Raw genomic sequence first — 25,416 nt, forward strand, 5'->3', positions numbered from 1 at the left:
CAATCATATCCCCTTTCAACCTTTCTTCTCAAGGCTAAACATCTCCAGCTCCATCAGCCATTGCTCATAAGGCTCGGCTTCCAGATGTTTGACCATTTGAGTTGCCCTTCTCTACACACATTCAATATCTTTTTTGAATTGCGGTGGTGTCCAGAAGTAGACACAGTATTATTCCAAGTAAAAGATGCCAAAGAGGAAAAGAGGGGGACTATGACTTCCCTCAATCTAGGACCTTATCAGATGCAGCCTTCTCTCCATTTTCAGGCACTGGCAAAACAGAGTCCTATGGAAGGCATCCCATGACACACAGCCACTTCTGGTGAATGCCCATGGGAACCCATGTTGCCAGCACCTGAAAACAGAGAGAAGGCTCTGCTTTAGGAGTTGGGTGCTACCTGACTTTTAATTGCAGAAAACGTGAAGGAAGCAGGGAACACACAAGAAATAACAGAAAATGATGTGGGATGGTCAGGGAAAGAATGAATGTGATGATACTGGCCTCAGTGAGGTGTCAAGCCGAATAGATATGAAGACTGCAGGAGACGAGCTAGGGATCACTTCAATTGTCTGAACACAGACATGAGAGTCTGCACGCAGCTGTCAATCTTTAGCCTGCAGTTTGAGCCACGGCAGTGTGCAGGAGGCCAGTTGTGTGTCCATTCGGATTCCGCCTGCATTCATTCAATCCACTCCTCAGCCTGCCAGGTTGTGTCGGGATCAATTCATTCAGAATACCTTTGGGGCACAAAGCCGACCACTAGTCTCCTATCTGGGCCGATTTCCATCAGCTTGGCTTCAGATGTCTTTGAGCCACAGAGAATATCTGATGCCCACTAATGATTCCATGTGACTTGGACAGTCTGAGACCAGGTTTTAGGGATGTCTATATGTAACCAGGTCCCATTTATATCCAAGGCCTTCTTCTCAGAGAAGTGTGGCTAAGAGTCCAGCCTCAACAAATCCTTCTCCCACTGATTAAGATATTTGAAGGGCCATTGGACAGGAAGTTTTTATAAAACACTGAGACAAAACCCAGTACCAGATCTTATAGCACTTTTAACTACCTCTTGTTTACAAAACTCACTTAGAACACTTTTGCCCAGTTCATTTTTAAGATTCTATTGCTGTATTTTAACTTGTGTTTTACTCATATTTGTTATTTTACTTTTATGTTAATTTTTAATTTTTATTTGTGCGTGGTTTCTGTTATTTGATGTTGTTTTATGTTTGTTATTGTATTTGCCCGGGCTTTGGCCCCATGTAAACCACCCCGAGTCCCTCCGGGGAGATGGAGGCGGGGTATAAAAATAATAATAATAATTACCAGATCAGCTCCAAAGTGGCTGCCCATCTCTTATTTACAAAGTGGCAACTAGGGGTAGTGGGGAATCTGTTGTTTTTGCCTGAACATGATAAAGGAATTGTCCAAATGTTGGACTGTGGTTAGTTTTGAATTACTGTATATACTTGAGTATAAGCCTAGTTTTTCAGCCGGCTTATACCCGGGTGAGGGTCCTGGCTGGCTTATATTTGGGTGAGCTTATACTCGAGAATATATGGTACATTTATTATTTTTCTCTATTATTATTGGTATTATTACATTTATTATTTTTCTCTATTTTTGTTGCTACTATTACATTTATTTTATTCTTTTTTATTATTATTAATAATAATAATACATTTATTATTTCACTCTGATATTATTATTATTGCATTTATTATTACTTGTATTATTTTCCTGTATTTATTATTTTTATTATAACATATATTATTTTACTCTATTATTATTAAAAGGATACATAAGCACATTTACATTGAAGAAGATGAGAATAATGATTTGATCTTATCTTAAATTTGAGCTTTATGTAAATATTCAAAAACATTTAACCAACTGATGACTCAATTAATGTAATTTTATTGGTATCTATTTTTATTTCTGAAATTTACCACCCTTGGCTTATACTGGAGTCAATTTTTCCCAGTTTTTTTGTGGTAAAATTAGGCGCCTCGGCTTATATTCGGGTTGGCTTATACTCTAGTATATACGGTAGTAAAAAGCCCTAGATGACCCTGGTCTAGGATACCTGAAAGTCCGTTCACCTTTGAGGACTGATTGTACGAGACTCATCCTGCCTAAAGAATGAGTAGGATTTTCTCATGAGCTTTTATAATTGATTGTGTTTACAACTGGTTTGAAACTTTTGAATATTTTATAAACATTTGTGGGGTGTTTTTTTTTCAATTCAGTTCCAAATTGAGGTTAAAGCCAAAGACAAATACCAACAACATCAACTGTCACCTCAAAAAAGTTCAACACCGACTATAACCCAAAGTATTCACCACTCAAGAGATGTGGGAGGCTCCCTATATCAGGAGAAAGGTGGGATAAAGATAAAGTGAGTAAATAAACAAATAAAATCTTACAAGCCAGACCAGAATTAATTTCTCCTTCACCCAGAGTCCACATATCCTACTCTATAAATGGCACTTAGAACCATTCACCAAGATGTTGTCCCTAAAATGAAATTAAATGTCCTTTAGAGACCCACTTGGGAATTTGGGTCTCTTGCCAAATATCTAAACAGCAGATGGGGAAGTGTAATTTGGGGAAGAGAATTTGGGGGAAACAGCTTAATCCTTCCCTAGCTACCATTTCCTCCATCCCCTCTTGCAAGACACATCTAGGATTTCCAAGTACAGGCAGAAAGTGCTGGGTAGAAGAAGGTGAAGTACCTCTTTATTCATGGATTCTGTCTTTCCAGGCATACTCATTGCCTCTACTGTTTTGCCATATTGCAGTAGAGCATGTGATTCCTAGAACCTGGTATGTTACCAACATCCCAGTTATGAGACGAACTTGCTTGCAAAAATATAAACAAGTTGTATATGCTTTTGATTCAGATCCCTCACTCTTCCAGATCAGGTGGGTCCCCATTTCTGAATTTGTGCACAGATGTTCCACATCAGAGAGCATTTTATAGCTGCTGTGAGTCTTATTGTAAGAAAGGAAAGCAGGATATAAAGACATATGATCACCATCCTCATCATCCCCTCCCGCCCGCCTCACAGGTCCCACCTGCGGCAAACCTGGCCTCCTGCTCTCCTTCGGTGAGGTCGGAATAGGAGTTGAAGGTGCTTTCCAGGGCCACAGGGGAATCCATGGGCTTGCACCATCCTTTCCACTCAATCAGGTGGGCCACCCTGCCTTGGGCCATGGCCGTGGGCTTGGTCACATGGTCCTTCACCACCTGCGAAATGCCTGCAAAGGAAAGGAAAGGAGTTCAGCAGGGCTCCAAATGTTTTTTTTGGAGATGATGGGACTCCCAATCTACACCTCACCCAAATGCTAGGCAAAGCACAGCAATTATCTCAGTTGTTTAATACAAGGGCTATCCAGAAAGTGCATTACGTTTTGGAATTAAAAATGAACAAACTATAGGAGAAAACATTTACCATATGCAGTTGAAAGCCAGACCCAAATACCACTTCTCAACATAGTCCCCATTGAAATCTAGGCAGTTATCATAGTGATAAAAGAGTTTGGAAAGTCCTTCCCCAACAAACTTTACCGCTTGGTTTGCATCCTCAACCAGGCGGGCGTCCCTTCTCGCATCTGTGCATGTGCATGCACTCAACTTTCCCCCACACTTGTCCTGGATCGCTCTTCTGTTTTGCAAATGCTTGCAAGGAAAGTTATGGCGACCGTTTTTTGGGACAGGAAAGGTGTGCTTCTTGCAGAACCTTAGAAGAGAGATCCAGGACGATCCAGAGGAGCGATCCAGGTCAGTATAGCCAATAGCAGTGAGTGTGGGGAGTTATAGGCCAACAATATCTGAAAATCTGTACAATTCCTACCCATTTTTGACTTGCATTCAGTGAAACACTATGCTTCACATGTCCACTTATCTTCTAGTAGGAAATAAAATAGAACATACAACAGAATTCTCAAAAATGCAGAAGAACAATGAGGACAGTATTGAGAAGGTGGAACACCCTCCCCAGCAACATACGGCAGATACCAACTCTCCTAGGCTTCAGGAAAGCCTTAAAGACATCGTTGTGCACGCAAGCTTTTAATGAATGAGAACATGGACTTTACATGACCTGTACGAAGACTTGAGGATTCTGGATGAATGGATTTTAATCTTGGACAGTCTTAAAATTTTATATAATGTGATTTTATTTTGTAATGGTATCTGTTTTATATGAACTGTTGTTTTGTAGATGGTTTTATATGAATTGTTGTTTTTACATTTTTAGGCATTGAATTTTTGCCATTTACTGTAAGCCACTTTGAGTCTCCTTGAAGAGAAAGGCGGGGTAACAGTGATGTAAATAAATAAATAAATAAATAAGGTCCCTGGCAGACAGAAAGGAGTCAAGGATGGAGGTAGGGACCCTATGGAGACCCCCATTTCCTTCATTATTTCCCAAAGGAGTGTGGTCAAGGTGGCAAAAGTTATTAATGAGGATGAGGATACAAGCCAGAAGCAATTGCAGCATTTTGCTTACTGGGAAGGGGGAGATCTCACCCTCCCTTTTCCTTCATGTCTTGAATTAACTGAAACTACTTCGGCATTTTGATTCAGTTTGTGGTAACCAGGATAAGTTCAGGACAACGAGGGAAAGTGGAAGGAAGAGAGGAGAACAGAGACATTTTAAAAGCAGCTGAAAACAGGATGATTAATCAGGACTCTCCCTGTCAGATAAGGACATTTGGAGACTATGGGGCCCCTACTTGTAGTGTTGTCCACACACAGAGCTTTGCACACTCACCAGGGGATCAATGACTATGACAGTTTGCATCTACTTTTCCTCCTTTATAATAAGTCAACTGAGGTCACAACCCATTAACGTGTCCCCTTGCACAAACCTTGCTGTAATGAATGCAGAAGGAAGCACCTGCCTCCCTGCTTTGATACAGCCCAACATGGCTGGGCTTGTGTGAAGTACAGTAATCAGCAAAAGAGATATTGGAAACCATTGTGCATGTCTCAGTAAAAGCTCCACTTCCGATGACATACTCCACTGGGAAATTTTCCTAGTCAGGGCTCATTGAAATCAAAAGGAGATGTGCAAGCATCCAGGTGTGGCACGTTCCTTCAGGTATTTCTTCTGAGCAGGCTTCACATAAATCACTGGGAGAGGCATCAGCATCCATGCACAGCACATTCAATTGGCACTTGCGCACCCCTGATTCATTTCACTCCACAGAGTTTCTTGGTAGACTACATTTGAACTGTTGTTTTTAATCTGTGCCTTCAAGTCTACTCTGACTTATGACTCTGTCATAGGATTTTCTTGGTAAGAAAAAATCAGAGATTTGCCATTGATTTCTTGTAAATCCTAAGTGTTTCCAGTGAGTCTGGGCAGGGTCTCCCAAGGTGCATCTAAACTGGTATGACTTTATATAGTTTGCAAACAGTTTAACTCTTCATATCAGCTTAACAATGGCTTTCTTACAAGACAGACTGGAGCTTGTTCATTTTATTGAAAAGACACTGACTCAAGGAAGCAATGGGAAACCTGTTGTTCCCAGGGATAACTATGAAATATCTAGCCTTCAGGTTCTTAGAACGATAGAAAACTTTAATGAAGATGCTATCATGTGTCTGTCCAGAAATGAAGCACCTGTTCTAATCCTAGGAAATAGATGCAATTAGGAAAATATTCAGTTTCAAGATTCTGTAGGTTTGCAGTTGGCCACCAATTGCACAAGGAAAATAAGACGCAACTGTCCCAGATCAGCAACAAACTTTGCTCTATTTCTTAAAATATTTTCCATTATCTACAAAATGGTGCAGACAAACATTTATGCAACTAAAAGCTGTCAACCAGCAAAGGACTTATTGCTGGGAATCTATGTTATATTGAGGATGATGGTACAAAAGTAAATTGTACCTGCAGTACAATGGCAGCTGCACCATCTAATGTTGAAGGAATGAGAAATTTGAGCACAGATGCAAAATTTATTCCAATTGTAGAAAAAGATGCAACTTTTTGGCGATTGCTAGATGACAAATTCTGCAATAAAATGGACCCATGCATAATTAAAAAAAATAATAAACTGCTATGACTCAGTACTCTTGAATCATGGGAGCTATAGTTTCATAAGTGTTTAACCTGCTCTTCCAACACTTCTTGAAAGCTGTTGGTGCTATCTCCCAAATAGTGCCTGAGACTCACTGCACTACAACTTCCATGGTACCATAGCATTAAGCTATGGCAGTTAAAGTGGTTTCAGACTGCATTGATTCTACAGTGTGGCTGCAACTGTAGACTGCTGGTCCAAGCACCCTACCATGGTGGCACTCTGAAACTGTGGAGATTCAAAACAGTTCCCACATTACCTTTGCCAACTGCTTCACTTAGGTTTAAACACATTCTGGTTGTATTTTCCCCCTTTTGTAAAATGGAAACAACCACATCGGGCCACATTCCTGGCTCTTACCGTGCAGGGAGGACCGCGCCAGGGCTGCAATCTCTTGGATGGTGAGGGCTCGCCGAGACTTGGGTAACATTTCGACAGTGTCTTCAACATTTACCTTCAAAAGCAAAGAAGAGCCAAGTCAGAAGGTTCAAAGAGGTACCCTAAACTGTCAATTTGGGATATGTATAGCTTCAGTAGCCCTTCTCTGAAACTCTTGGGACCAGGTGTGCTTTGGAGAAAAGATATATTTGACCATCTTCAGATACAGTTGACTGTCAATTTTTGGGCTCTAGAGCTGCAATTTCCACTTACCATGGATCCTCACGCTCTGTATTATTAGATGGCGGCAATGCAAGCATGAACACATATATGTTCACATCGCTGCCATTAAATAATATGGGACATTGTCATTTTCTCCCTAGCTTTGCCCTAACTGCACAGAATTCTTGGAAAAAAGATTCATTCTGATGGTAAGAGCTGTTTGAATATGCTTCCTCATAATGAGGCAGAGTCTCCTTCTCTGGAGAATTTTAAGCAGAGGCTAGATGACAATCAGAGCCTCCAATAGCGCAGTATGTTAAAGCGCTGAGCTGCTGAACTTGCAGACCGAAAGGTCGCAGGTTCAAATCCAGGGAGTGGAATGAGCACCCACTGTTAGCTCCAGCTTCTGCCAATCTAGCAGTTCGAAAACATGCAAATATGAGTAGATCAATAGGTACTGCTCTGGCAGGAAGGTAACGGCACTCCATGCAATCATGCCAGTGGCCACATGACCTTGGAGGTGTCTACAGACAATGCCGGCTCTTCAGTTTAGAAACGGAGATGAGCACCAACCCCCAGAGTCAGACACAACTGGACTTAACATCAGGGGAAATATTTACCTTTACCTTTAGATGACGATCTGTTGGGAGTGCTTTGCTTGTGTGTTCCTGCATGGCAGGAGGTTAGACTGGATGACCCTTGGAGTCTCTTCCAACTGTGATTCTATGAAATGTCCCTCTCAATGCCCCTATTTTCCATGAGTTCGCAAATCCCTTTAAAAAAACAAACCATTGCAGGTGGTATGCACAACCCTACAACTTGTGGCACGGCAGTGAACTCCACAAGTTAATTGCACACTGCGCATGCCCTCGAGGGATCTCAAAGAGCTTACGTTGGAAAACGTTTGCTTCTTTGCAAACAATTCCCCAGAGATTTGCAGAGCTTTCTAAACCCAGGCACCGCTGCTGTCGTTGTCGTCGTCTCCCTTCTCCCAGGGCAGCGGTGACATCAGAGGCCCGTTGTTAGGGCCGGACTGGGTCCGTGGGAGACGTGCCGTCTAGTTCCAGCCTCCCAGGACCGGGGCCTGAGCGGGATGCTAATGCTGAAACCCGAACTGCAGCAAGCTCCAGGCTTCAGGCTGAGGCTGCAGCAAAATGCCCACTGAAGTTTTCTGTCCCATTATTCCTTTATCATTTTTCTCTCTCCTCTGCAATAAAAAGACCAGAACTTGGAAAGTTCCTTTGAAAAGAAATACAACGGGCCCTCAGTTAACCTGGACTCAAGCAACCCACAACAACATCTAAGAAATAATACTTTAAATAAGATGTTAAAACAAATTCACAAAGCCGTTTTTATGATAAACCTCTGTTATATTGATCATAGAATAATAAAGTTGGAAGAGACCACAAGGGCCATCCAGTGCTGCCATGCAGAAATACACAATCAAAGCACTCCTGACAGATGGCCATTCAGCCTTTGAGTAAAAAATTCCAGAGAAGGATAGATCCACCTGTTGCACCTCAGGTTAGCTTCAACTTGCTAAAGACACCAAATCACACACAGGAAGTAGTATTTTGTAATTTATTTAGAAAATAGGCAAAAGATAGTTCATAAAAGGGTAAAAGTTCAGTTCTAAAAAAAAAGGTACAAAACCAAGGCTGTAAGCAATAAGTCCATAGAAACATAGAGCATAAAACAAGGTCCTTTTCATAGAAGCCAAAAGTCCCAGCAAAGAGAAAACATCCACGAGATATTACAGGAAAGCAAACTTGGCACAGGAAAGCAGACTTGCTTCTAGATCAAGCGATGGAGTTGCATTGACAGAGAGCTCTCTACAAGCAGACTGTTTTAAAAGCATGACATAAAGGCATTTCTTTGACCTCTCATTTATTAGCTATGTGAAGACTTCTCCACAACCCTCTGAATTCCAGTCTTGAAGCCCGATCGAGATCCTCAGAGTCAAGGCCACTGAACTCGTTACTGTTATTAAGCGGAGGCAAAGCACTATCCTCCCTTTCTGCTTCCTGCACCTGAAATTTCTCATTAGGAACAACATCATGATTTATTCCCACGGGAACAACTCCCTGCTCTTCATTTCCCACAACAACATCAGAGTTGTCTTCAAATTCATCCTGAATGCCATCATTATGCACATATAACCCAGAATCCTCATCAGAGTCACACAAAGGCACATCAGAGTCACACAACGGCAAAGGCTGAGTCACAACACGACCAGTTTCCAAGATGGCCTCTTCCACTGCAGAACAGTTCAATGTCAGGAAGTTCTTCCTAATGTTTAGGCGGAATCGCTTTTTTGCCATTTGAGTCCATTGTATCTTAGATCCCTTCTACACTGCCTTATAATCCAGGTTATCAAAGTAGATAATCCACATTATCTGCTTTGAACTGGATTATATGAGCCTACACTGCCCTAAAATCTGGTTCAAAGCAGATAAGATGGAATTTTATATGGCACTATAAAAGGGGTCTTGATCTCTAGATCTCTAGAACTTATGTTTGTCTTTTTCTTATTTTGCTCTTAATTCTTGTATTTCAATATTAATATCAAGTCTGTACAGAATTTACCATACTGCACAGTATGGGGTATAGTATGAGGCTTATTTTTAATAGTAATTCTCAAGCAATCAAGAAGCTAAATTTATCCAGCATCTACCAATCCCCATTGGTGCCAGTTCATTAAGAATCTAGATCGGGCATGGGCAAACTTTGGCCCTCCAGGTGTTTTGGACTCCAACTCCCACCATTCCTAACAGCCGGTAGGCTGTTAGGAATGGTGGGAGTTGGAGTCCAAAACACCTGGAGGGCCAAAGTTTGCCCATGCCCGATCTAGTGAGATTATTTACAACTAGTGGTTAAGACTATTACATTTTCTCCAAAAGAAACGGTGCTATCCCCATTTCTCAAAAGGAGCCAAGACACAGAATTCTAATGCAGAATTCTGAAATCCTCCGAAATCATCTACACACAGGGCCAAGATGGTGACACCTTTGCTTTCTAATGGTTCAAAGTACAGAAAATGTGTTCGATGCACCAAATCTAAAGTATTGTATACAATTACCTTCATATTATGTGTATAAAATATATATGAAACATATGTTTTCTGCTTAGACGTGGATCCTATCTCCAAGTTATTTCATTTAGATTAGAACATATGTACAGGTGTTAAAAATCTGAAAATACTAAAACACTTCTGGTCCCAAATAGTTTGAATAACGGATACTCAATCTGCATTACTGTGGTCCCAAGCATTTTGGATAAGGGATACTCAATCTATACTAACTTTTGTTTGCTTGTGAAAAGTCTGGAGGAAAAAACCCTGTCTCCTGCTATCCACCTCCTTGAAATATGCAATAAAGCATGACGCACAGTGAGATCCCGTAAATGAACCCGTTGATATTCCTCATTCGGAACTTAATGAAGCCGCGCTCTCATAACTGTAAGAATGACTAAAATGTTAACATTAACACTGCAACAGCAGTAGGGACGGAAGACAATTTTCATTACTAATTAATTTCTCTGGAGAATAGGAGAGTTCTCTGAGGCTTGACAAATCCCTGGGAGAAGACTACAGAAGCAGTGAAGGTTTTTTCAGTCTGTGAAGCTTTTGGTGAATTGTTACACAGAGTGCATCTACACCATAAAATTAATACAGTCTGACATCTCTTGAAGTGTCATGACTCAATGACATAGAATCCTGGGATTTGTAGTTGGATGAGGCACCAGCACAAGCTAAAAACCTTGTAAAACTACAACTTCCATGAGGAGCAGAATCTTTCTCTTCCCTGTAGTCTTAGGCAGCCTCTCTAAGCTTTTTGCTTTCTTCTTCCATCTTGGTTTCACTTTAATGTTGCTTAGCCACACTTGGTTAGTTTTAATCGATACAATTTTAGATGGTATGCTTTCAAACTCAAAATACTAGGAAAATGCCATGCAAAAAATATCCATGTCCTCCTGCAGTGGGGATAATACTTTGTAAATTAGATATCCTTGTAAGCAAGCATGAAAAACATGAAGATATATACCCCTATATGTTGAATGATTTCAGCTTTGCAAGGACCACAGGTTCGGAAGCCTGGCATATCAAGTTTCCCAAAAGATTGAATAAGACAGAGATGGGATGAAGGCAAAGAACAGACGGCAAAGCAGATGTCAGGAGAGTCTGCACCACAAAGATTGACATAACTCAATGCAAAGTATTACTCTGGCAGCAGTCTGAAACAAAGGACCTTGTCGCCTTGCAGAAGCGTCATATATGGTCACTGTTGAATGGCTCCAGGGAAATTTAATAAATTGTCATTGTGGTTGCTTGTTCTGCCTCTCATGGGTGTGGGAAGGAAAATAATATGGGTGGGTTTGAGGTTATGGATGCTAATGATGATAGTTTCCCCAGCCTGTGTAAGAACAATGGTCTGTGCTGGTGAAAAAATGGGTGGCAATGGGTGTTAGCCAGCCTGAATGGGTTCCCAGGAGAAGGAGAGAGGTGAAGTGTTGCACAACTTCTGTAACCCTTGGTGTGGCTCCATTGTTAGGTGTGTGGAGGCACTGATAGGGGATTTGGTTTCTGGGTGACAGGTCACTTTGGAGTTGGCTATCAAGACCTTTCTGTGGCCACAGGTTTGGGGTCTCTTTTGGGTCTCAGGGTTTTGATAACATACAAATGAAGTTATCCTTCATTATGATACACTTACAATACAATAAAAGCCCTATATTTTGGGACTGGTTTCACTTATCCACATTCAACAAAATATGTCCTATTTGGGCATTTTCTAGAATGTGACTATGGGATTCTTGCACCAGAGGTCCTTCATTTCAATAGGGTTCAGTATTGTCTAGTTTTATGTATCCTTGCAATGTCCAGGAATGTATTCCCTGTAGCTACAGAGGTCATATTGTAGTTTCACCTTGTGTTATTTTTAAAAAAATCAATAGCGAGAAAATTGTTATTTGTAACTAGTTAATTCCAATTTCTGGGAAAGCTAGAAGAGCACTCTAATGCTTTTGATTGGTAGCGGCAGGAACTAGCCACATGAAAGCCCCTTGAGGTATGAGCAAACAGTGTTCCGTGCAAAAGTGTTGTTCCAAGTAAATCCCTAATTTCCATCACTGCAGTTACTGAAAAGCAAAGGCTCTTATCCTCAAGAACCCCCCAATGTTCTGCCTGGGAGGTAAATGTGTTGTTATTGTGTGTCTTCAAGTCGTTTCGTGACTGATGGCGATCCATATGTTTTTGAGAAATCGGACCCGCAAATTATGAATTATGAAATGTATAAAAATATATCATACAGAAACTGCAGCTCTCCTAAGACATAGCAAGCGCATATGACCTTTGCTTTACAGTAACCCTTTGTATGAATTGTCTTTGGAATGATTTCTGACCACAACCAGACTTCTAATCTCCACAATCCCCTCACAATGAACTGGGAGATGTGATGTATTTGCATCAGTTTCTAGGTTCGTTTCAAGATTTCCTTCATATTATCTGAGGTAGTGGTAGGAACAGCTCAGTTCCCATGCCTCAAGCCAGTTTCATCTATTGAAATAGTCATCCTCCTCAATTACCTATTATGTACAGTAGAGTTTCGCTTATCCAACGTAAACGGGCCGGTAGAACGTTGGATAAGTGAATATGTTGGATAATAAGGTGAGATTAAGAAAAAGCCTATTAAACATCAAATTAGGTTATGATTTTACAAATTAAGCACCAAAACATCATGTTATACAACACATTTGACAGACAAAGTAGTTCAATACACAGTAATGCTATGTAGTAATTATTGTATTTACAAATTTAGCACCAAAATATCATGATGTATTGAAAACATTGACTACAAAAATGCGTTGGATAATCCAGAACGTTGGATAAGCGAGTGTTGGATAAGTGAGACTCTACTGTACTTCAAACTAACCCAACTGTTTCCAAGGGGTCCACCCATTAAGCTCATCAAGGACTCATTCCCTAATGCCACATCACATTCCTTTCGGATCATTCCCTTCCTGGAGATGGACCATTAAATGGAATGGCACTTCAAATGCTCCAATGAAAGTTTATTGAATTTCTCGTCAGAGATGACATCTGATGGAGTCCTGAGCCACTCCGGGTGCAGATCCTAGTCGGATAGTTTCTGAGCCACTCAGGAACTCCCGTGGGTTTCTTGAACAGCTGCCAAATGAAATAAACGTGCTCTGTCTTTTCGGTTGTGTTATGTCAGTAAATCTGCTGTGCTTTCTCCACTTACATCCTCTTTGGCCATTGAGAATAAATCTCTACTTTTGCCTTCTACCCATCTCTATCTGATTTGGCCTTCTGGAAAGCTAGACACACCAGGTCACCAAATCCACAGTTTTAGCAGAGCTGAAATCACTCAACACCAAGGCAAAACTTACCACAACTTATCTTGGCATGATATCTTCAGAGAGGGGCTTGCTCTGAGGCTGAAAGAGTGTGACTTGCCCAACGGCCTAACAGGCACTCAAACTATGTTCTGAAGAGTCATAGGGTGCACCTACACTGTAGAATTAATGTGATTTCATACAACTTTACCTGCCATGAGCCAATGCTATGGAATCCTGAAATTTATAGTTTGATGAGGCAGCAGCACTCTTTGGCAAGGAGATCTTGTCAGTGTCGCACCTCAGGTTAGCTTCACCTTGCTAAAGACACCAGACTGTATACCAAAAGTAGTCTTTTGTAGTTTATTAGGAAATAGTGAAAAGATAGTTCATAAAAGGCAAAAGTTCAGTTCCAAAAGATAGCTACAAAAACAAGGCTGTAAGAACAAATCCATGGAAACATTAGGCATAAAACGAGGTCCTTAAACTGAAGCCAAAGTCCCAGAAATGAGGATACATCCAGGCTACAAGATAATACAGGAGAGCAGACTTGGTTCTTGATTCAAGCGAGGAAATTGCTTTGACGAAGATTTCCCTCTCAGCAGACTGTTTTAACAGCATGACATGAAAGCATTTCTTTGCCCTTCGACTTCCCTCTTATTTGCTATTCTGAGACTTCTGTGCAACCCCCGAAATTCCAGATGGCTAGCCCGATCTAGAGAAGCGGCCCTATCGCTTTCGCTTTCAAGGCCATAGGGCTCGTTAGTGTTATCAAACTGAGGCTGGGAACCACTCTCCCTTTCTGCTTCTTGCACCTGAAAACCATCATCATCAACAACATCATTTCTTTCCATGGGAAAGCCTCCCTGCTCTTCATCTCCCACAACAGGAACACTTTGCACCTGAATCCCATAATTTCCATCAGAATCATCTTGAAACTCATCCTGAACCTGAATCCCATCATCCTGAAACTGCATCCCAGAATCCTCATCAGAGTCACACAAAGGCTGAGTCACAACAGTCAGTCTACAACTTCCAAGATTCAATAGCACTGAGGTGATATCAAACTGTATTGATTTTATAGTTTAGATAACAAATCCTCAGAGAACAGGATTGCCACAGCTCAAAACCTAGCTCAGAATGTCCAATTTCCTTGGGTCATCATTCAGGAAACAAGGGTGCACATTATCAATTTTGGGGAGTGGAACTCAAGGTAAATGGAAAGGGCTTTATTTCATTTTCAGCTATTAAAACCATGGCTTGCTTTTATTTGCAAGGCTTCACTCATTTGTTGCTTCATCTTGTTGCTTACACCTTACATTTTCTACTTCCCTCATACAAATCTATGCTACTCTTGAGCCAGAAGTCCTTCATTTCAATAGGGTTGGCTATTATCTGTGATTTTGTGTATCCATGCAAAGTCCAAAGTCCAAACCCAAAGTCCAATAACATATCATCCAGAAATATGGGGCTCATGCTGTATTCCCTTTCTAAGTTCTGCAACTCTAATAGTTGCTGCTATCTACGAGAAATCACTGATGCACCCATAACCATTCCCTATCCTTCCTTGCATTAAAAATTGCTTGTAAACAGACTTCATTTTATATTATTTCCCCGTTGTTGTGTTTTTCTCTTCTTTTCATTTTGGAAACCTTTTTTTCTTTCCTTCTCAGAAACCATGAACTGGCCTTTCTTGCCCTCCTCTGTCCCAAGAGGACCTTATTCAAGTCTTTCTCGCAATTATCTGGGTTTCAGAGTTGAAGCAAGAGCCGGCAGACAATTTATTGAAAAAGACAAAGAAGAAGACAACAACCCAAAACAAAGGCTAGAAGAAGAAAAACAGCTTGAAGTTACATAGTCAACGAGTCTCAATTTTTTCCATTGCTAATGCCAATTAATCCTTTCCTAGATAACCCAAAACAGATTAGTCCTTACACACACATATGTAAGAAAAGAGCTAGGGAGAGACTCATCTATGTAAGATTTATGGTTTCATTTATCCACCTCTCACTAAATATGTCCTATAGGCATTTTCTAGGTCTTCCAGAGTGACCCTATGTTATCCTTGGGCCAGAAGTCCTTCGTTTCATTAGGGTTGACAATTATTTGTGGTTTACCGTATCCATGCAAAGTCTGAGAATACATCCTTCATGAAAATGGGGATTGTATTATACATGAAATTTTTGCTTTTTGTACCTTGTCCTCATGGGCCAACACTAACAGAATCATTAGTGCAATCATTACTTTTCTGCCCAAATTCAGTAGGAAATGTGATGGCTTACATAGTCAAAACAACATCATCCATGGAGCAAAGCCAGGTATTATTATGTTTGGAAAACAACAACAAACTTTTATAGAACAATGAAAACAACTATTTTTGGGGAGGGAGGAGGCCGCAATGAAGACAGAGGTGTTTGGAGTCTCCTGAAGTCTCCAAGTATGTTCCCCTGAACTACAACTTCCAGGATTTTATGGCATTGAGTCACAACAGTTTAAGTGGTGTCAAGCTGTATTAATACGACACTGTAGATGCATACGATGTTGATGTAGATGTGTGTGGATCAGAGCACTGGAATAGTCATGGAATAGGGGGGGGAAACAATTCAGTGGGGCAGCCTGAATGTTCTCAGTAGTTAAGTAATACAGGCTGACTGTTGGGAATGAGCAAAGGAGAGAAGTGTCTAGAAGTCAAGAGGGGAGAGAAATGGAATTAAATAGAATTTCTTGGAGAAGGGAATGGCTGGCAGATGTACAGCCTTGCACACCAAGCGCAAGAGCCCCATGCTCCAATATTTTGTTCCAGGCACCGCTTGGGTTTAATAATGTCAACGGCCACGTCCGTTGACAGAGTTTCATAAGCATAGAACGGCTGGTCCCTGACCTCAAGGAGATTACAATCTATACTTTGACAACACAGAAGGCGTCAGAGGGAGGGAGCCAGCAAGAAAGGAAGATGAAACAAGGAAATTGAAGGTTAAATTGTGGCAAAATATTCATGGGCTGGTAGTGAGCTCTGAATAGCAGATGGATTCATCTCTGTGAAAATACTCTGCCATTTCAAAACAGAACACAGAAGGGGGGAGAGTCCTTTGGCCTATATTAGTGGTAATAAGATGGAAAAGAGTGTCCACTACCCAGGTGCCAATCCCTGGGGTTCAGAGGCAGCCAACTGCATTGAGAGCGGACCCTTGGTACCTGGTGGGGTTTTGTTCCAGGATCCCATTAGGTAAAGGTAGAGGTTTCCCCTGATGTTAAGTCCAGTCATGTCTGACTCTGGGGGTTGGTGCTCATCTCCATTTCTAAGCCGAAGAGCCGGCATTGTCCATAGACACCTCCTGTTACCTTCCCACCAGAGCGGTACCTATTGATCTACTCACATTGGCATGTTTTTGAACTGCTAGGTTGGTAGGAGCTGGAGCTAACAGTGGGCGCTCACTCTGCCCCCGGGATTTGAACCTGGGACCTTTCAGTCTGCAAATTCAGCAGCTCAGTGCTTTAATACACTTCGCCACCATGGCTCCTCCAGGACCCCATTGGATACCAAAATTTGGGGATGATCAGGATCCGCTATATATGATGGCATAGTAAAATGATATCCATTAAATAAAATGGCAAGATCAAGGTTTTCTTTTTGAGTTTATTTGGGTGGGAGGGTGTTTTCAAGCCATGTATATTTAACTCTATGGACACAGAGGGGAGCCTTGCCCTCCCCAGTAGCCTCAAACAAAAACAAACTGCAGACTCTCCTAGTTTGTGTGTTGGTCGTCACACACAGTTTTGCCATTTTATCATTCTGCCTAGCCACAATTGCCTCCGTTTTCACCTTCGAACTCCCAAAGGGTATGAGTTCAAAAGGTGAGGATAACTATATTACAGAGTACTTTTCCTCCCTCTCAGTTAGAGTTCCTTGTGTAGCCAAAGCCAAGATCCGATATCAGTACTGTAATATAAATTACAAGTGCAGTTATACTCCACTTTCATAGATCAATGCCTTCGTGTCATCTCTGATATATGGCAACCCTATCTTAGGATTTTCTTGGCAACATTTACTCAGAGAAGGTTTGCCACTGACTTATTATTTATTTATTTACCGTATTTATATTCTGCCCTTCTCACTCCGAAGGGGACTCAGGGCGGATTACAATGAACACATATATGGCAAACATTCAATGCCAACAGACAAACAACATATATAGACAGACACAGAGGCATTTAACATTTTTTTCCAGCTTCACGATTCCGGCCACAGGGGGAGCTGTTGCTTCACTGTCCACTGGTGGCTGTACTTCCTCATTCCTTTCCTCGTGTTTTGCTGGCACTTTTTATGATGTTGTAACTTAGTTAAATTAGCCTCCCGCATAAAGCGTACCTAAATTTCCCTACTTGACAGCTGCAACTGTCTTTCGGGGCTGCATAGGTCAACAGCAAGCCGGGCTATTTAATGGTCGGGGGCTTAACCCGACCCAGGCTTCGAACTCATGACCTCTCAGTCAGTAGTGATTTATTGCAGCTGTTTACTAGCCAGCTGTACCACAGCCCGACTTCCTCTGAAGCTGAGAGAATGCGACCTCCCCAAGGTCTCCCAGTGGGTTACTATGGCAGAGTAGAGACTCAAACCCTGTGTCTACTGGAATCCTAGTCTAGCATTAAATCCACCACACCATGTTGCATCATGCAACCCCGAGACTAGAAGGTAATGTTATGCAGTATTTGTGGCCAATGAATAACAGGTAGAGATGATTTGCATTGTGTACAAAATCCACACTGAATCCATACTGCAACTTGAGACTGTGTACAACAATCACAGAACATGACCAACAGAATTCTAAATGCATTGGACCCTCAATACCATTAAAATATATTTAAAAATATATCTTTGAGGCCCCCAGTAGCACAATGGGTTAAACCCTTGTGCTGGCAGGACTGCTGACTGAAAGGTCGGTGATTAGAATCCGGGGAGCGGGGTGAGCTCCCATCTGTCAGCTCTAGCTCCCCATGCGGGCACATGAAAGAAGCCTCTCTCAGGATGGTAAAACATTAAGCAACCAGGCGACCCCTGGGCAATTCTCTCACATCAGAAGCAACTTGCAGTTTATCAAGTCTCTCCTAACATGGGGAAAAAAACCCTTTCTACATCACATTGGCATAGATAGCAATGTGCAATTCATATAGTAAACCTGTGTTTACATCACCTGTCATAATAATGCTTTTTATTTCGGTTTGATTTTTTTCCTGCTACATACTAATTATTTCCTTAGGGCTTTCAACATACAAAGTACCTTATGGCTTTTCATCCCATTTATCTTCTTACAACACTCTTCTATGAGTAGTGAAAGCTCCAAGCAAATTAGACACGACAACAGAGACGGATAACGACTGCTTTGGTTTCTTTAAACTTTTACAGATAGCAGCGGTATGAGCTAAACCCTTTCAGCGTGCCAGGCTGTTGTTGTTTAACCATTTGGGAAAACACATAGATGCACAAAGAAACACGAAACATAAAGAAAAATGTGGGATGTTAAGAGGAAAATGGTTAGAACCCACAGGCTCATTTCATAGTTGTGATCCATAAGCCCTCTCCGAGCAAATCTTGCCAAGAAATCCCTTATGGTTACCATAATTCACAAAGGATTTCAAGGCACACAACATTTCTTCCCAACGCCCAATACACATGCTCAACATCTCTCCAAGTTTACAATAAAGGCTACTTGACTGCTGCAAGGCTGAGTAAGGCAAACATCTCAGGCAGAAGAGTGTTTGGCAGCGGCAGCTACAAGTGCCCATCCACAACCGATCCTCTCCGTTGAAGGGCAGAGTTGACTTTCTTGCACCCACTAAGCAAAATCCAAGTGCAAGCTCAGTTCCTTATGAAACTTCATATGTGGAAAGGTTGCTACACGGAGAAGCAAAGTGAAAGTGCTGCCACTCAAATAAGAAGGAATGCATTTTTCCTCGAGTCTTCAAATTGCTGGCATTGCAATAACGGAAAGCTTCACTGGACTATTTAAATTTAGAGATTGGATGTCCAAAAATTATAGGCAGGCAAAGCAATCAAGGGAATGAGAACAAAAAGGAAGCCAGGAGATGAAGCTATTCAATGCTAATCGAGGTGATTAACTACAACATTCACACTGGCCTCCAACTGACAAAGAGTTCTTCTCTCACCCTGGACTTTCCACAGATATACAGTAGAGTCTCACTTATCCAAGCTAAACGGGCTGGCGGAAGCTTGCATAAGCGAATATCTTGGATAATAAGGAGGGATTAAGGAAAAGCCTATTAAACATTAAATTAGGTTATGATTTTACAAATTAAGCACCAAAACCTCATGTTATACAACAAATTTGACAGAAAAAGTAGTTCAATACGCAGTAATGTTGTGTTGTAATTACTGCATTTACGAATTTAGCACCAACATATCATGATGTATTGAAAACTGACTACAAAAATGGCTTGGATAATCCAGAAGCTTGGATAAGCGAGGCTTGGATATGTGAGACTCTACTGTATATAAACCTTCCTTGTTTAGTTTCTCCATACCTCACAACCTCTGAGGATGCCTGCCATAGATGTGGGCGAAACGTCAGGAGAGAATACTTTTGGAATTCATGGCCATACAGCCTGGAAAAAATACAACAACCTTGTGATCCTGGCCATGAAAGCCTTCGACAACAAAAAGAGTTTTTGGTGTGAACGATTTTTAACATCTCACTCTCTGCAATGCTAAAAACTTGGGAACCGAAGGAAAAATTTCAAAGGGGGACATACAGTAATTCTTTGTTGCTTTCATTTTGCCCTCCTATGGATTCATGTTGTTCTCCAAAGTCTCTTGGGAGCCTTCTCCATGGCAATGACTTCCATGCAATAAAGCCTTCCATGCAACGTGGAATCGGCAGATTGAAAAAGATCTGTCCAGATCTAGTCAACAGTTTCTATTACAGTTTCTGTTCTCTTCCACCCCATTCCTCCAATGCACATATAATACAACAGATCCAGCAAGGGAATTGTCTGTCGGCTGCATTTGAAGCTTGCGTCTACTGCTGCATGCCTTGCATTTCCAAATAGCTCGCTCGTGTCCCTGTGCTGCAAAAAGAGGTCCCAACAAAAGCACAAAGCTTGCCTTTTTAAAATAAAAGGGACGGGGGATACTCTTGCCCAGATTCTTACCTGCCCTTTCTGATTCCCCCATCCACTCTGGCAGCAGCTCCCAGCCTGGGTTTGCTTTACTTAGGAAGCAGTTCTGGTGGACTTGGAGCTTGCAACAAGGTGTATATCCATGGCAACCAGTCACCATGGACTGATTTCTCCCAGGATACAGGCCTGGCTTTGTACTGACGTCAGCACAGGACGGGAGGGACGATGATGATAACGGAGGGAACCACGGAGGAAGAGGAGATCGTGGAAGGGTTAGCAAGCAGATGGGTGGCAGAAGGAAGGAGGGCCAAGAAAGGGGCCAAGGATGGAGATTGAGCTTCCCATCAAGTGGGAGGGAAGCTGGCACAGGTGGAGCATAAACTCATAGAATCCTAGAGTTAGAAGGGACCCAAAGGCCATCCAGTCCAACCCCCTTCTGCCATTCAGGAACACACAGTCAAAGCACTCCCAACAGAGAGCCATCCAGCCTTCACTTAAAAACCTCCAGACTCCACCAGACCCCCATACAGCATATTCTACTACCGTGTTTCCCCGAAAATAAGACAGTGTCTTATATTAATTTTTGCTCCCAGAGATGCTCTAGGTCTTATTTTCAGGGGATGTCTTATTTTTCCATGAAGAAGAATTCACATTTATTGTTGAACAAAAAAATGAACATTTATTGCATTGAATTGCATTGGTGGTTGTTTGATATTATTACTGTTGTATAAACCTTTGTTTTAACTTCTGTTTTATCATCTTCTTGTGTTTTAAACTGTGTATATTGTTATTGTATTTGCGCTGTAACTTTTGTAACATTGTGAGCCGCCCGGAGTCCCCACGGGGAGATGGTGGCGGGGTATAAATTCTAAGATGGCGGCGTGGCAGCAACAGCCTTGATGGGCTCTGTGGCTAGAAGATCTAAATTGCCACAAAAAGGCTCGCCTATTTCGCTTCCTATCTCCCCAAACCCTGTTTAATACCTGAGGGTTGGGGTGCTGGCGTTGGCAAGAGCCTACGGTGTCGGGCTGAGCAGCGAGAGGCTGTGGGAAGAGAAGGAAGACCGGGAGGTAGTCGAGCGGTCGCCATTTCACCATTCCGCTGTTTCTCTCCCTCTCCGTGAGTCTTCGTGGCCTCTTGGTTGGAGCTGCTGCAGCCTCTCGGCCCCGCTGAATCGGCAGGGGGGAGGGGGACTTTAAGACTGGGCATTTGCCCTTTTGTTTTCGGCTTCTCCCATCCCTAGCGTTGGAGGAGATCCTCCGGAGGGCTTCTGGTGGGCCAAGGCGGCTCCGTTTGGCCCAAACGACCTCCAAGCGGCCCCTGAACTGGACGACCCCGGGCCGGGAGATCTTTTTTTCAGCGTTGTTATCTTGTCATATTGGGAGATAGGCCATTCAGGGACCTATTCTTATTCTTTGATGTCTGTCCCCTCTCCGCCTGTGACCTCCGTGTGGCTCCTTCCCCCCCCCCCGCTGCTGCTGTATTAAGGGGGCTGCAAGTGTGTCTCCGAGAGGAGGAGGAGAGGAAGAAGAAGGAGATCAGGAACGACTCTTGTAGCCACCATTGTTCAGCTTGTGGCGCTTTCTCTCCCCTCCCTGGCCCTTTTTGGACTGAGGCCCTGGGTTAATCACCCTCAACAACTTGTGGAGACTTGGGCTAAACATCATCGGGAGGGACCTCTGGAGGAAGCAGGAGGTATTGACTTATGGAGCCCTCTTATTAGGAAAGAAGCTTCTGTGCTGCTTGCTGCATTACATCCAGCTGCCAGACTGCTTATAAGGACTATACCATCGTCCCCATATTGTCCCATACTTTGCTACTAGTTCCTGAGGCAGCCAAGTGTACAATTACGGCCTGGAGCCTCCTCCTCAACCGGGCGGAGTTTCCACACAAGACTAAAGGCACATTCCATCTTCTGGTCCCTGCTATTCAGTGAGTCAGCTTGCCAATCCACTCAGTCTGCTGACCCACTTAGGCCAGCAGGGCCTGTGCATTGTCTTCCCACCCAACCATCACTGGACTGCTCCAGCACCGCATTCCATCTAGAAATGCACTGTTAGCACTTTATTGATGATCATCTGGACTGAGCACTTTATCTAGCCCTCATAATTGATTGTTATGAATTTTCCATGCTGCTATGAATTGTGTTCAGCCGTGTTAACTCAGAGCTACAAGTTGAGGGTTGGGGTGGGTTGCCTAAGAAGCTAGGGGAGAGTGTGCCTTATTCACCTTCAGAACAGCTGTAGTCTTACCGGGGATGTTGAAGCACAAAGTCACCTTATTATTGGAAGAACTGTATAACGCTGTAGTAAGAGCTAAAGCTTCTGGCACTTTAATGGTGATTTTATTGTTATCCCTTAGCTTGTTGATCTACCTCCCTCACCCCATTGATTCTATTAGAACATTCTATGAACTAGATTCCCCTCCACCTTTAGCACTTTGCACTTTTGGGAAATTAAAGAACTTTATATTGCACTTTACGCTAGTAACTCCCAAGTGGGGGGAATGGGGAGATGAAAGAGCTACATCCAAAGGAGAGTGGAGTGAGATACAATTTAAGCAGGGATCTGGCTCATATTTGAAAGCTAGTGCCAGCCCAATGACGGAAGAAGGGGAGAGGGGCCATGGAGGGGGGGGGGAGGATGTCCACTAGCCGAGGGGCCCCCATAGAGGTAATCCAGGGGAGGGGGAGATACGGGAAAGGGAGGCCAAAACTGATTCGGCCTAGGGAGAGGAAGAGATTTCTTGTAGATTTAAAACGGCCTCCTGATATGGTAAACTTGGATACCCAGGTTGGCGGTTCCTCCGGATTAAAGGTGGTGCTGTTGAACGCCAGGTCTGTAAATGGAAAAACAGCAATCATCCAAGACCTCATCTTGGATGAACGGGCAGACCTGGTGTGCATAACGGAGACCTGGTTGGATGAGGCGGGTGGGGTCAATCTCACCCAACTTTGTCCTCCCGGGTATGCCGTGCAGCACCAACCAAGATCCGGAGGACGGGGAGGCGGTGTTGCACTGGTCTATAAGGAGTCTATCCCCCTGATCAGGTGCCCCATCCCGCAGTCAACCTTGTTTGAATGTGTCCACCTGAGGGTGAGTGACCGGGACAGATTGGGGATTCTGTTAGTGTACCGCCCACCCCGCTGCACTACAGTCTCCCTACCTGAGCTAGCGGGGGTGGTCTCGGGCCTGGCATTGGAGTCCCAGCGGCTTTTAGTGCTGGGGGACTTCAATGTCCATGCTGAGACCATCCTGACTGGTGCGGCTCAGGACTTCATGGCCTCCATGGCAACCATGGGGCTGTCCCAATTGGTATCTGGTCCCACCCACAGAGCGGGGCACACACTTGACTTGGTTTTCTGCCAGGGATGGGAGGAAGGTGGCGGTGTGGAGGAGCTTACCATTGCTCCTTTGTCATGGACCGACCATCACCTGATCAGGTTTAGGCTGAATGCACCACCTAACCTCTGCAGGGGTGGGGGACCTATTAAAATGGTCCGCCCCCGGAGGCTTATGGATCCAGATGGATTCCTGACGGCTCTTGGGGAGTTTCCTGCCGCCTCGGTTGGTGATCCTGTTGATGCCCTGGTCTCTCTCTGGAATAGGGAGATGACTAGGGCAGTAGACACGATTGCTCCGGAACGTCCCCTCTCGAGTAACCGAGCTAAACCAGCTCCTTGGTTTACTGAGGAGTTGGCAGCGATGAAGCAAAAAAAGAGGGAACTAGAGCGCGTGTGGCGTTCAGAGTGGAACGAATCAGACCGAACACGGCTGTGTCTCTACCTCAGGGCATATGCCGCGGCAATAGATGCTGCAAAGAATGCTTTCTTGGCAGCTAATATTGCGTCTGCAAAGAACCGTCCGGCGGAGCTGTTCCGGGTTGTCAGAGGCTTGTTAAATCCCGTCGCTCAAGACGGGATCCCTGACAACTCGGCAGCCCGCTGCGAAGCATTTGCTCGGTTCTTTGCGGACAAAGTCGCTCTGATCCGCTCCGGCTTTGACACCATATTAACGGCAGTCTCCGAGGATGTAACACGAGCACCTGCTTGTCCTATTTTGATGGATTCTTTTCAATTGGTTCAGCCTAAGGATGTGGACAAGGTGCTTGGAGAGGTGAGGGCTACCACATGCATCCTAGACCCCTGCCCATCCTGGCTGATAAAGGAAGCCAGAGGGGGGTTGGCCGAGTGGGTGAAGGTGGTGGTGAATGCCTCCCTTCAGGAAGGCATTTTTCCAGCGAGCCTCAAATTGGCTGTGATCAAACCACTGTTGAAGAAGCCATCACTGGACCCCACTCAATTAGAGAACTTTCGGCCTATTTCCAATCTCCCCTTTTTGGGCAAGGTCATGGAACGTGTGGTGGCCGCACAACTCCAGGCATTCTTGGTTGACACTGATTTTCTGGATCTGGCGCAGTCTGGCTTCAGGCCGGGGCATGGTACCGAGACAGCCTTGGTCGCCTTAGTCGATGATCTACGCCGGGAACTGGACAGGGGGAGTGTGTCCCTGCTGGTTCTGCTGGACCTCTCAGCGGCCTTCGATACCGTCGATCACGGTATCCTTCTGGGGCGCCTTGCCGGGATGGGGCTTGGAGGTACTGTTCTGCAGTGGCTCCGGTCCTTCCTGGAGGGTCGGTCCCAGATGGTGTCCTTGGGGGACACCTGCTCGGCCCCACAACCATTGACTTGTGGGGTCCCGCAGGGGTCAGTACTGTCCCCCATGTTGTTCAACATATACATGAAGCCGTTGGGAGAGATCATCCGGAGTTTCGGGGTGAGGTGCCATCTGTACGCAGATGATGTCCAGCTCTGTCACTCCTTCCCACCTGTCACTAAGGAGGCTGTCCAGGTCCTGAACCGGTGTCTGGCCGCTGTGTCGGACTGGATGAGGGCTAACAAATTGAAATTGAATCCAGACAAGACAGAGGTCCTCCTGGTCAGTCGTAAGGCTGAACAGGGAATAGGGTTACAGCCTGTGTTGGACGGGGTCGCACTCCCCCTGAAGACACAGGTTCGCAGTCTGGGGGTTCTCCTGGACTCATCGCTGAGCCTGGAACCCCAGGTCTCGGCGGTGGCCAGGGGAGCCTTTGCACAACTCAGACTTGTGCGCCAGCTGCGCCCGTTCCTTGGGAGGTCTGACTTGGCCACGGTGGTCCACGCTCTAGTTACAGCTCGTTTGGACTACTGCAACGCGCTCTACGTGGGGCTGCCTTTGAAGACGGCCCGGAAGCTTCAATTA

The 25,416-nt window shown here is 43.8% G+C and overlaps 1 protein-coding gene across 5 annotated transcripts in view; it reads right to left on the bottom strand.

Annotated features, from left to right (window-relative positions):
* fam131a (family with sequence similarity 131 member A) overlaps window positions 1-25,416 on the bottom strand; it is a 96,516-nt gene that overhangs the window by 23,302 nt on the left and 47,798 nt on the right. For 4 of the 5 annotated variants that reach the window (XM_062976829.1, XM_016995677.2, XM_062976833.1 and 1 more), the window contains 2 exons: window positions 6,452-6,545; window positions 3,077-3,259 (listed from right to left, as the gene is read on the bottom strand). In XM_062976829.1, coding sequence (XP_062832899.1) covers window positions 3,077-3,259; window positions 6,452-6,521 — 253 coding nt within the window. In that variant the 5' untranslated portion in view covers window positions 6,522-6,545. Of the gene's footprint in view, window positions 1-3,076; window positions 3,260-6,451; window positions 6,546-20,209; window positions 20,342-25,416 lie in introns of those variants that run through there. The other variant, XM_062976832.1, reaches the window with a different exon arrangement.

This window comes from Anolis carolinensis, chromosome 3 (assembly GCF_035594765.1).
Source record: "Anolis carolinensis isolate JA03-04 chromosome 3, rAnoCar3.1.pri, whole genome shotgun sequence".
Taxonomy (NCBI): Eukaryota; Metazoa; Chordata; class Lepidosauria; order Squamata; family Dactyloidae; genus Anolis; species Anolis carolinensis.